This window comes from Nelumbo lutea, chromosome 5 (assembly GCF_056320005.1).
Source record: "Nelumbo lutea isolate HS-2025 chromosome 5, American lotus-T2T, whole genome shotgun sequence".
Lineage (NCBI taxonomy): Eukaryota > Viridiplantae > Streptophyta > Magnoliopsida > Proteales > Nelumbonaceae > Nelumbo > Nelumbo lutea.
The window spans coordinates 26,293,611-26,305,235 of NC_142688.1; the positions used below are offsets into that span (position 1 = coordinate 26,293,611).

Below are 11,625 nucleotides of genomic sequence, written 5' to 3' on the forward strand. Positions count from 1 at the left end.
AAACAGAAATAACCAAACCTAATTCGGACCACATTACCTAAGATAAGCCAAATCAGACCGTGACGTCCACAGCGGGTGGCTTTCGGTAACACCATTACAGGAATATTTGAGGTGATGTGGGCTTTGTCTTTGTTGATGATTGAGGCCCCCCCAAAAGGAGGGAGGAATTGTAATTTGCATTAATGTGAACTGTGAGGTATACGAACTAATTTACCTGCCCCACATGATGTAGGTCCGCTACATCCAGACAACTGGGAGACTTGCTGCTGCTGGTGGAAGTGTGGGACTTCGTCCCGCACGACGAACAAGACCTCCCGACTTGTTCCAACTAGCCATGCATTGAAAACATTTTCCAACTAGCCACTGCAGCCTTGTGGAAATGTCTCAACTCCAGCACTCTTCACCTTTACTTGCATCAAAAGTCAAAACTCAAAACTGACCATAAATTAGTTAATAATAATGATCATTTTAAAAAAGAAAGAAATGGTTAAATGAGTCATAATTCATATCAAATCAAAGTCAAATTGGTTTTCATATTGATTTTTTTGGATGGGTTCCGACTGTGCTAAGGTGTTCTGGGATAGAAAAAGGGTCATAGTGCTGTGCTATGGGAGTGTAACTTGACCTGGGTTGGTCCAAATTCAACCCTAAAAAATTTTGTTAGATCGGGTGGAAAGGTCAGGCTAGGATTAGTTTAATAAGTATAAACTCATATGCACTAAAGATCCTAAAATACAAGAAATTTTTGGTGCAACACAGGTATTTCTAAAACACTTGTAATGGCAGCATTTTCCACATAGTTACCATTGGCAACGCAGAAGAATGTGATTGACAGATTCAAGTTGCGTATGTATGATCAATCATCATACCTTTCTTGATGATTAGATTATCAGTAGTAAGACATTTTTCCAATGCAGCTGCAGCCCCCCTCAAAATATTTTACATGTTTGGATTGAAGGAAAAGGTAGGGAAACCTTTACAAACCTTGTATAGGTTTCTCTGCATTTCCCTTCCTTTCCGGCTTTCCCTACTTTTTTTCCTTCAAACCAAACACAGCCTAAATGACATGAAGGAAGCATTGACCTATTTCAGATGTCAAAAACGAACACTTCGAGGGGTGTATTTTTGTTTCTCAAAATTCTCCAAAATTCCTTAAACATTATAATTTCGAAGCTTGTTTACCAAAATATGCATATCTAAAGCACATCAGAACCTTTTTCTGTAAGAAAGCAAATCAAGTTACAAAGTCTTTAACCACCCCTACTGGTCAGAATAGAAAAGAAAAAAAAAAAAAAATCAAGCTACAAAGTCATACATCGCATTTCCCACATCCTAAACATGTTAAGATAGATTACCTACCATTTAGAATATGACAAAAGAGCCTTAAAAAAATCATGACATGAAAATTATGAAAGAGTGGTATTACATGTAACAGGGTGTGCTGACCATAATGACCTCAACCAGGTCAAACGGCGAGGGCCTTTTATTGTAATAAAAGCAATAGCATTCTTATCTTCCTTGAGAACATTTACCGCTTTTGCGAACTCCGAGTCATCTAACTCCTGTATTTCTTGCAACTCTTCTATACATTTCTGATATAATGTTTTCTCATTTAATTCGGCCTTTTGAGTTGCTCTGAGTTTGGATGCCATTGCTATTTCATGAAGTGCATCCGCTATTTTGTCTTCAGCTTTTCTACGCACTCTTTTACTGCGATGTGAACTTGTTGGAACATCAGACCCACGTTTCTTGGGTTGTGTTTCCTCTACGTTAAAAATTGAATCAAAACTTGAACTGGATTTTTCCAGGTTAGCATTAGCTTCTCGAGCTGGTTGGGCGGTGGGTTCAGAGGCTTGGAGTGTTTCAGTGTTGCTATTTCCCTCTTCTGGTGTTGTTTGTGCCCCGCTTGAAATTTGACACTTTCCATTGGCTCTTGCACCTACATTAACCAGGGGTTATTAATTGCTTTGAAAACTTTTTATTCCTATTTTTCTTCTAAATAAAATGAAACCTGCCTCCAAAAATTATGGACAATTGATTATACAATGGAAATCCCTTGCGTCGAAAGGCCTTTGCCTCGTTATGTACCTGCATGCATATAGTGTGAGCTCTTGATGCTTTTACAGCTTAACTATAGAGATTGAAAGAAGGAAATCACATACCACAGTGTAACGCTCCCAAACATCATCTTGAGCAACAACCACTTGTCGAGTTTCATCCCAGCTAAATCCACTAGTGCTAAGCAGGGTTTTAACAATGCCATAATCTTTCTTCAATACATTATACCGGTTTTTTATCTGTCTATCTTCAAAATTCAGGCCAAACTTTTCATTAAAATCCCTTGCAACATCTTTAAAAACCTCAGGTTTCAATCCATTCAGAGATGTTTTTCCACTATTATATTGCTCGATAAAAAGTTGAACCAAATACGCATCACGTGATGGTGTCCACTCTGCCTTTGGTCGAACTTGAGATGCATCTTGACTCAGAGACATTCTATCCTTTTCTCACTAACGAAGTAAGAAATATTCACTGAACAGAAAAAGAAGAAATATATGAAGCAATCAAAATTGGTCAAGATACAGTGAAGTCTGAAACTATAAAAGGAGAATCTAACTTCATTCCAACCATTCATTTCATATGTACAAGAGAAAGTCGTGTAACATACAAAAAAACTCTATAAACATAAATCAAGATAGTTATAACAGGGGAGAGAAGCTCTATAAACAAAGAGTTGAGGTGAATACAAAGATTAAAAGAAGAAATTTTGGGCTTTGGTTTCTAAAATAGATTGATGGTAATCACATGCTCTTTGGAGTTTATGCCATGGAGACGGAATAGTTGAAGGTATAGGATCATTTAGGCATTCAGTAATTTATTTTATCAACTATTGCAAGACTTAGATAGTGGATTGGTCTCACATTGATAAGACAAAGGGAATCTGTTATTCCAGTGACTGTGGTGTAAATAAATGGCTAAATGTAACCTTCTTTTGTATTTACTCAAGGTGTTGAAAGCTTCTTTCCTGACATTTTTAATGCTAACAGGGATATCTGTACCATTGCTTATAAATTTATTGTTACCTTATTCAGGTGTGGAATTTTGTGGATACGATGTTGTCAATGATTTTGGGTCTTTTGGTGACAAATAGAATCTGGGCAGTTGAAAAGCTTCAATTATGGCAGTACATACTATTCCAAAAGTAATATCTTCCATTGTTCATGATTTTGTATTGTCACTGTCTTGTACACTTCACAGATGGCAGGTTCTAGGATTTTATTGGGATCAGGGCATCAACACACTTCATCTTTTGCCCTATTGGAATTTTATTCTCAATACAAGACAATACACTGTACTGATCACTTGTACTTGGGGTTTTTCCTTCCCCCAAAATACAGGTTTCTTAATTTATATAAGAAAATTATCCTGCTACTGTCATCAAAGGATATTTTAAATTAAAGGTTGATGATCCAATAAGGGATTATGCTAATGACTTTCCCAAGCTCCTTGAACACTTGAAATGCCAGTGAAGGACTCAAACTAAACTTGATAGTGGGTTGACTTGTAAGATTGCCAATACCTTGGTGAATTTGTTAAGTGATGGAAATAACATGGTATGTATAACCAATACAAATTAAGGATTTTGATGAGGTGGAAGCTCAACCTTCTTAAGGAGGTGCAACTATATCTGAGATCAGCTTGTCTAGTTTCCTCATTGCTGAAGGTAACTTGGAAAAAATTTATTAGATGGACTGTTCTTGGGATGCCATTATCAGGCATGCATTTTTTTTTTGAACCACACTATGTGTAATATGTTTTTCTTGAAAATCATGCCTAGTTATGAAATTGTTCCTGTGCCTGCGAGATTAGAGGCTTTTCTCTCTCCTTCCCTCTGTCATCATGGTTATAACAAGCTTGGAGACTTCAGGGCAATGATTGTGTACTAATAAGTGAGATGTTAGTGGGTCCATGGGGTTAGTGTAATTAGGGAGTTTTCTTGTAATGTGAAAAAATAAGATGAATAAGTTATATGGGTTGAGAGTCTTACAATAGTGGTTGGATCCATAATGAGTTAATAGGGAGTTGGTTTCCTTGAACTAATCCAACTATTCAATTCTCCCTATCCCATGTGTCAAAAATCAAAATGAGGGTGGGCCGGAACAATGGTTGGGATTCTCCATTGTGACCTAGGTGACCAGGGTTCAAATCTTTGGAAACAGCCTCTCTGTGTATCTGCAGGGGTAGGGCCTGGCTGTATACATCTTTCCCTCCCTAGACTCCGCATTGGTGGGAACCTTGTGCACTGGACTGCCCTTGTGTGTCAAAGTAGGTGAAAGGGAAGAAGAAAGTGATTTCATCCGACTTCTCTCTGAGCCGCATGAAATATTCTTTTTTCTTCTTCTCTTTGGGGAGGAGGGGGAACATCAGACTCATGAACATTGCTGCATTTTGCTGTGTACACATTTTTTTAACCACCCTATTTATCTAATATTAATTTCTCCCTCAATTCATTATCACTGCAGTCTTCTCATAGTTAAAACTAATGGCAGCTTTTAAGGCTTGATACTAACAGGGTTTTTCCTACATAGTTGCATTTAAAACCAAAGAAGATTTTATTTTATTTTTTCAATTAAGATCCAAACTTGTTGACAACATATATACAGAATCTTTACCTTTCCATTCTGTTGTGACAAAAGCGTGTATCCAGAAAAAAGAATAAAAACCCCAAAAGATGCTACATAAAATGAAGAGACAATTAAAATAAAATGCACTGTGCCATTCAGTGAAGGGAAATGACATCAAACATCTAGAAGTGGAAAAGACCAAAGAGAAACTTGTATTGACAATTCAGATAACAACAGGCTTACATGTCTGTGCGTTGATTGGTCAACAAAACCAGAGGTAATCTTTTTGACTGTGCAATAGTAAGCCACTGCAAACACCTTTGAAGTGGAAAAGAATCCACTGATTAATCTCACTGGCATATAAATATACAATAAAAGAAATCATAAGTTGTAGAACCATGTAAATTGTAATATAACTCTAGGACCATTGCCACTTGACATTCAAGTTTATTGTAAGTTTGTAACCTTGTTAGAATACAAGAACCTGAAAATTTTATGCTTTCCCAAACAGGCCGAATCCTAAAAGATCTAAGGAGAGAAAGTTGGGAAATTGTGTCTGTAGCTTGCTAGGGAAGATTTGCAAACAATATTCATTTGTCTGAATTCAAATTTGAATCCAATCTAATCAAGGCAATTCAGATTTGATTTGTTTATAATTACATTGAATACAGATTCATCCTAATTTGATCCAATCCAATAATCTTCAAATATATATGATTATACCTACATAAAATAGATATGTATCTAACTATCTATTAGTAAAAGTTGGGTTTGAATGTAGCATGTTTACTAAAAAGTCCTATTCATCATCCAAATCTAATCCAACTTCAAATTGAATCTGATGAATAATATTCAATTTGAATTCAAAAGTTGACAAGTCAAATATACGGTCTAGGTATATCAGCTTTGGTTTGATCCATTTGCAGCCCTATGCTGAAGCATGAAAGGTATTGGTTGAGGATAAAAAGAATCTTGTGATGTTTAGATAATATGAGACCATATTCAAAATGGACATGGAATTTTAGGTACATTTTGGAGCATCAGACAATGATATGACATGATGTTATCTACCTGAAGTAGATCAGTAACGAAGGTTAACAGATAACATCCCTTATACATGTATCGGGCTTAAAACACCTACAATTTAAAGAGAACCAGAATCTGAGCTTAGAGGCACTTGGTGAGTTGTCAGTCCTTTTGGTTTCTTCTAAATCATTATTAGTGAATCTGTTCAATGTTGCCGTTGATAAAAGGCACGTTTGTAGCACCAGCCACCAGGCCAAGGCTAAGCGTTTTAGTGCCAGTGCTTGGTTGGATCTGACATCAGAGGAAGGCTTCAGTATTTATATAATTATAAGTTCATCAAGTGGCCTTCTCAATGCCACGAGAACTCCATACGCAAATATAAGAAATAAGATTGGGAAGATTGAAAAATATTGGCATGAATTTGATACCTTTTTCAGTGACCAAATAAAATGTCAAATTGGTCAGGCATGGACTTCGTTCAAACGCTCAGAGGGTAATGTTCATCACTGTTTTGTATTGTCCCATTCTTTTGAAGTTCACCACAGTCTACTATCACCGTATATATTCACAGGGCACCTCATTCTATATATCTTTTCGATCAACAAGTAAATTTTTTGCTTGCTTTTAACATTTAAATGCATCTGAAAAATTACAATTTCATTTTAAACTCAAATCATCCGAAGCGACGAAACCATTTTTATGGTGATTCAGTTCTGACGAGGTAACAGAGTTAAAAGAACATATAGAAATAATTAGAAAAGAAAATCTGGTTCAGAGCAAGCGATTGCAGAGAGAACAATCTAACTGTTGCCTTAAAGAGGTCCAACTCCAACCTAAATCTGGGAGCAGTTTAACAAGAACATAAGCATCAAACTCAACAATCATCTAGGGTTCTGATCAAAGAATGACTTGAGCGATGGAGAGAGTGACATACCTAAGAAGAGAGAAAGCCTTGCAACAATGGCAGCTAGAGCAGCGCCGGGTCTGGTATTAGGAAGGAAATGGTTAACACCTCTGTCTCTGTTCACGCTCAAGCCACTTCAATCGAGCGTTCTGTTCAGCGACTCGTTGGTTCCTGAAAAGCACGAATCCAGCCATACTGGTGGGATCTGAGTAGTGGGGCCCACGATGCGTTCTCGCGTAGAAGCCACATCGCACAACATCAGTCATCAGCGTTTTCCTAATGAATCGGGGTTGGTGACGTGTCAATAAATTAGTGGTTGTGATAGAAAATAGACCAGCGCATCATCACATCATGCTTGGATGATTACCTCGTGTTCGTTGTCTATGGAAAATGGTGGCAGGCCGGTGGGGGCTGGTGGTTAGGTGGGCTGAGCTGGGTTGGGTTTGGTGCGGGTTGAAAACCAACCCACCACTAACCACCCACACAGACTCATTAATAACCCATTATTTATGGGTTGCAATCCACCTAACCCACAACTAACCCAACCCACCCACTTAACTTATTTAAATATCTTACTCTATAGTCTATATAAAAAGGTAAATGGGTCGTTGTTAGGTTAGTAAATGTCATCGGAGAATCGGGTTAACTCTTTAAATGTGAAGAAAAATAATGCTTTATAATTATAGGTGCAATCGCATTGCTGGTATGTGGGTAAGCCCATGTATCCAAAACTGGACCAAATTAAAAAGTTGCACTTTTGGACTATTAGATAGGTAAGAGGATACGATCTAATGTCACATGTCACTGTCAATCGGGTCAACCCATATATCTGAAATTCTGAATTGTTAAGCATTAAAAAGAAGACAATTGTTACAGTTTTCCTGTTTACAAGTGTGCCTTCCACATTGCAAAGACAAAAATTCGCCTTTATCATTTAATTCCGTTGCATCTTTCATCTTCCTCAAGGCTTCTCACGTTCTTTATTGGACTCCTTTTCTAATCATCCTTAACAAACCTTAAGAATTTTGCCTTTTTAATCCCCTGTTCTTCAACAAAAACACTAATCCAATCTACGTACTAAGCTCTAAGCTATGGATGTTTAATATATAAATTGTATCAGGGTTGATGTGCATCAAGTTCCTATCAACATGATATTTAGAATTAATAAAAGAAAACATATTTGAAGCTCAAAATAAAAACAATTAATGCCAAATACCCATAGTTAAATTGGTCGCAAGTCATTTCTCCCACAATGGAGGCGTGGGATCAAATCCGCACGTTCTGCTTGCTCTTTGTGGAACCTGCTATCCATATGGATGAAGTTTGGTGGGTTTAACTCGACCATGGACTTATGCAGCCTATGGATTGTATTTGGATTTTTGTCACTTGGGCTAGTTCTGGAGTCAAAAGTTTGGGCTTTTTTTTCTTTTTCAAGCTAGGTCCATTCTTAGTCGTTGGTGGCCTGAACCTGGCCCAACCGTACTCTTACCGGAGCTTGGCCTAGCTATGTATATCCATATATAGCCATATATTTGCAAGCATACATAGATATTTGCACATATGCATACATAGACATATACATTGGTATTAAATTTTAGTATGGGCTAATTGGTCAACTCAAGCCCAACCTAAGTGCATCAAATTTCAATGCGGGCTGGGCTCATGTTTAACAAATTGAGCTTGACCTCGGGATCAACCAAGGGGTTTAAACTCGACCCATCCCACCTGAATTGCACCCCCTAGTTTTCCCTTCCTCCAAATCCCCATAGTATAATGTAATACCCATTAGCCAAAAATAGGGCTGTTCATAAGAAGACCTAACCCGACCAACCCGGGCCGATCTAATCCAAACCGAACCAACTTAGTAGTTAGTTCATAGTTAGTAGTTATAAGCTTCTTATTTCCTACTTAACTAAGTTGTCTCTATCCTATTTAAAAACTAACTTTAAGTTAGGTTGTCTAAGTCACCACTAAGTAGAGCCGAAACCGACCCAAACCGACTCAAACCGATCAGGTCGGTTTTGCTTAACATAGGGTCGGTTTTGGTTTCAATTTTAGGTAACCCGACCAGGTTAGGTCGGTTGGAAAAACATCAATAAACCAACCCAACCCGACCCGTGAACAACCCTACCCAAAAAAGATAAAAATATAAATATTTTTCTCTATCATTCTTTTTTTAGGGAAAATTCCTGATTAGTACCCTATACTTTGGGCCTAGTGCCACTTTAGTCCCTAAACTTTAAAATGCGACAATTTAGTATCCGAACTTTCAAGATGTGTCAATCTAGTACATGTCATTAATCAACTGTTAATCAACCATTAAGTGGAATTTTAAAAAGACACAAATGCTCTTCAAGTGTCATCTAATTTTCTTTATCAACCATCCAAACGTTGACAAAAAATTAACAGTCCCAAATCCTTGCCTTTGAATGTTGACAAAAAATTAGTAGACCCCAACTTTCTTGAATAGAAGATGCAAGGATTTGGGACTGTTAATTTTTGTCAACACTTGGATGGTTGATCAAGAAAATTAGATGATACTCGAAGGGCATTTGTACCTTTTTCAAATGCCACTTAATAGTTGATAAACAACTGATTAACGACAAGTATTAGATTGACACGTTTTGAAAGTTCAGGTACTGAATTGTCACATTTTAAAGTTTGGGAACCAAAATGGCACTAGGCCCAAACTAAAAGGTACTAATCGGGAAATTTCCCTTTTTTAGAAAAAGAAAACTCATATAATCAAGTTAATTGTACATATTGAACTTTGGATGTTTTTTCCTTTTTAGGATATTATTTGACTTTTCTGCATTTCTCTTAAACTCATCATGGCTTTTTTGAAACCTCGAGAGAGCCCCTTATCAAGGAGTTTTGTTGTTTAAAACTCAGCTTCCATTAGATTTCTATTAACAATATTTAATAGAATTTGTCCACATAAGCATTTGAGTATTTTACATGACCAAATTACTCCAGAATGGCCAATCAAACTTATTAAATGTTTTTCATGACAAAATTATCGTCTGACATGAGTCTTGGCCCACACTAAGCCTATAGTTGGGGGTAATTTTGTCACAAAAATATTTAATAAGGTTGATTGATCATTCAAGGGTAGTTTGGTCATGTAAATTACTTAAATGCATATGCGAACAATTTCTATTAATGATCACTGATCCAATCGAAATCTCAACAAAAGGTGAATTTTAGACAATAAAGCTTACTGACAGGGGTTCTTAGGAGGTTATGAAAAGTCATTGTGAGTTTAAGAAAAATGTGAAAAGGTCCGAGTCTAAGAGAAATGTGAAAAGGTCATGGCGAGTTTTTAGATAATATCCCTTTTTTTGTTGGTAGATGTGATGCATCTTTGGCCCCCATTGATTATGATGCTAATATGTTAAGGGGCATTTAATAATGGTTAAAGCTGTTGAACAAAAATGCTTATTGCTTTGTCTTTTAGTTGTTAAAATAAATAAGTAATAAAATTTTCAATGATCTATCCAACCTTCAGATTCAGCTATTAAGGAGCCCACAACCTCCTTAAAAACCTATTCGTTAAACGATAAAGCAACAGGGGTGGACCTATGATTCTTATTAAGGGGGGCCAAAAGCTAGCAAGCATGGATAGGGGGGACGGAATGGTAGTAAACATAGGTAGATAGGGGGTGGGGGCATGCCAGACGGAGTCAGGAGTATTTTTTTTGGGGGGGGGAGGGGGCAAGTTAAACTAGAAAATGAGATAGGGAGTAGCCGGGTAGAAGAAGTAGGGTTTGGGGAAAAATGGAGTAAGAAGGTTAGAGTCAATTACATATTTTTAAAGAAAAAAAAAAAAAAAAAAAAAAAAAAAAAAATATATATATATATATATATATATATATATATATATATATATATATATATATATATATATATATTTATATTTACATTTTAGTTCAGTTTTGGTGGGGCCAAAGACCCACTTTATTATGTTTTGACCCAGCCCCCTCTTAGTAACCATATATAAATATCAGTTTTAAGAAAAAAGTTTTTTTTTTTTTTTGAGGGGGGGGGGGGGGGGAGAGGGGCCCTCAATATATTTGGCTCCGCCCCTGTAAAGCAACAAGCTTTTAGGTTAGCATTTTCAGTTGTTATGAAACAGCCCCTAAATCCAATTAGAAGGTTTAGAATGGTTAGTCCATGTTTGGGAGTTCTTATTTGATAAATAAGTGCTTATCCTAATAGGCGTTTATGAGTGTTTGATGGAAAAACACTTATTTCAGACAGGGGTAATATAGGTATTTTCAAAATGACATGGCACGCCAAGATAGGCCAGAAAGAAAATAAACAGTTGAGCAGTCCCTTAGCATAGCAGGCTAGTGGTGGCAAATTACATGCATGTGTGGAGAACAGTGGCATTTACCACATGGAGAAACTTTGAGCCTCAAAGGAGAGATGTCGAGTGACCAAATGAATTACTGGATCATTGGCTATGTCTGTATATACTGTAACTATATATCATATACGTTAGGGGCCTGAACTGAATGAACACGGTGAAAGAGGGCTGCCCAGCCACAACTCACAAGTGGGGTCTTTGTTAATGCCTTAGCTTTCCTTGTTGGCTGTTACCAAGGCATTGGAGCAATAACGCCACCGGAAATTACACATCTTACTCGGTTAGGAGGTCCTCTTAAGCTCCATATATTCTTTAACATCGTTGGCTGCGGATGGGCCGGATCGATTCGGCTAAGGGGTATATCCAGATTTCACTGTATTAATTCCCACTCCGATGACAGCTTCATATCTCTGCCTCTGAGAAAAGCTCTCTCAAGCGGTTTATGTTCCATTGATTTCTTCCAAATAAATAAAAAAACAAAAAATATACACCAAATATTCTTTCTGAGTATAAAAGCAAGGTTTTTTTTGTGTGCAACACAAAATCCGATGTACCACCCTGTTCTTTCCTAGCAAAAAGAATATAAAATACCCCAATTCAGTATAGGTTGGTGCAGGGTTAATACATCGAATTAAAAGTGAGATTGGGTTTAGGATTATAGCTAGGGACTTGGGATTAAGGGTTGGGCTAGACTAGCCCCT

General features: G+C 37.1%; 1 protein-coding gene across 4 annotated transcripts; it reads right to left on the bottom strand.

Annotated features, from left to right (window-relative positions):
• Nucleotides 1-1,189: 1,189 nt before the first annotated feature.
• On the bottom strand, nt 1,190-6,739 carry LOC148851183 (uncharacterized). 4 transcript variants are annotated; one of them, XM_088942678.1, is made up of 5 exons: nt 6,586-6,739; nt 4,869-4,943; nt 2,163-2,532; nt 2,016-2,088; nt 1,190-1,939 (listed from the first exon to the last, which is right to left on the bottom strand). In XM_088942678.1, exons 3-5 carry the CDS (start codon nt 2,493-2,495, stop codon nt 1,407-1,409), a joined length of 939 nt encoding a protein of 312 aa, XP_088798804.1. In that variant the 5' UTR covers nt 2,496-2,532; nt 4,869-4,943; nt 6,586-6,739; the 3' UTR covers nt 1,190-1,406. The 4 variants fall into 4 exon arrangements, with proteins under 4 accessions (XP_088798804.1, XP_088798806.1, XP_088798807.1 ...); XM_088942680.1 differs by having other exon boundaries at nt 4,869-4,978; nt 6,586-6,721; XM_088942681.1 differs by having other exon boundaries at nt 4,869-6,490; nt 6,586-6,711.
• Nucleotides 6,740-11,625: the final 4,886 nt, after the last annotated feature.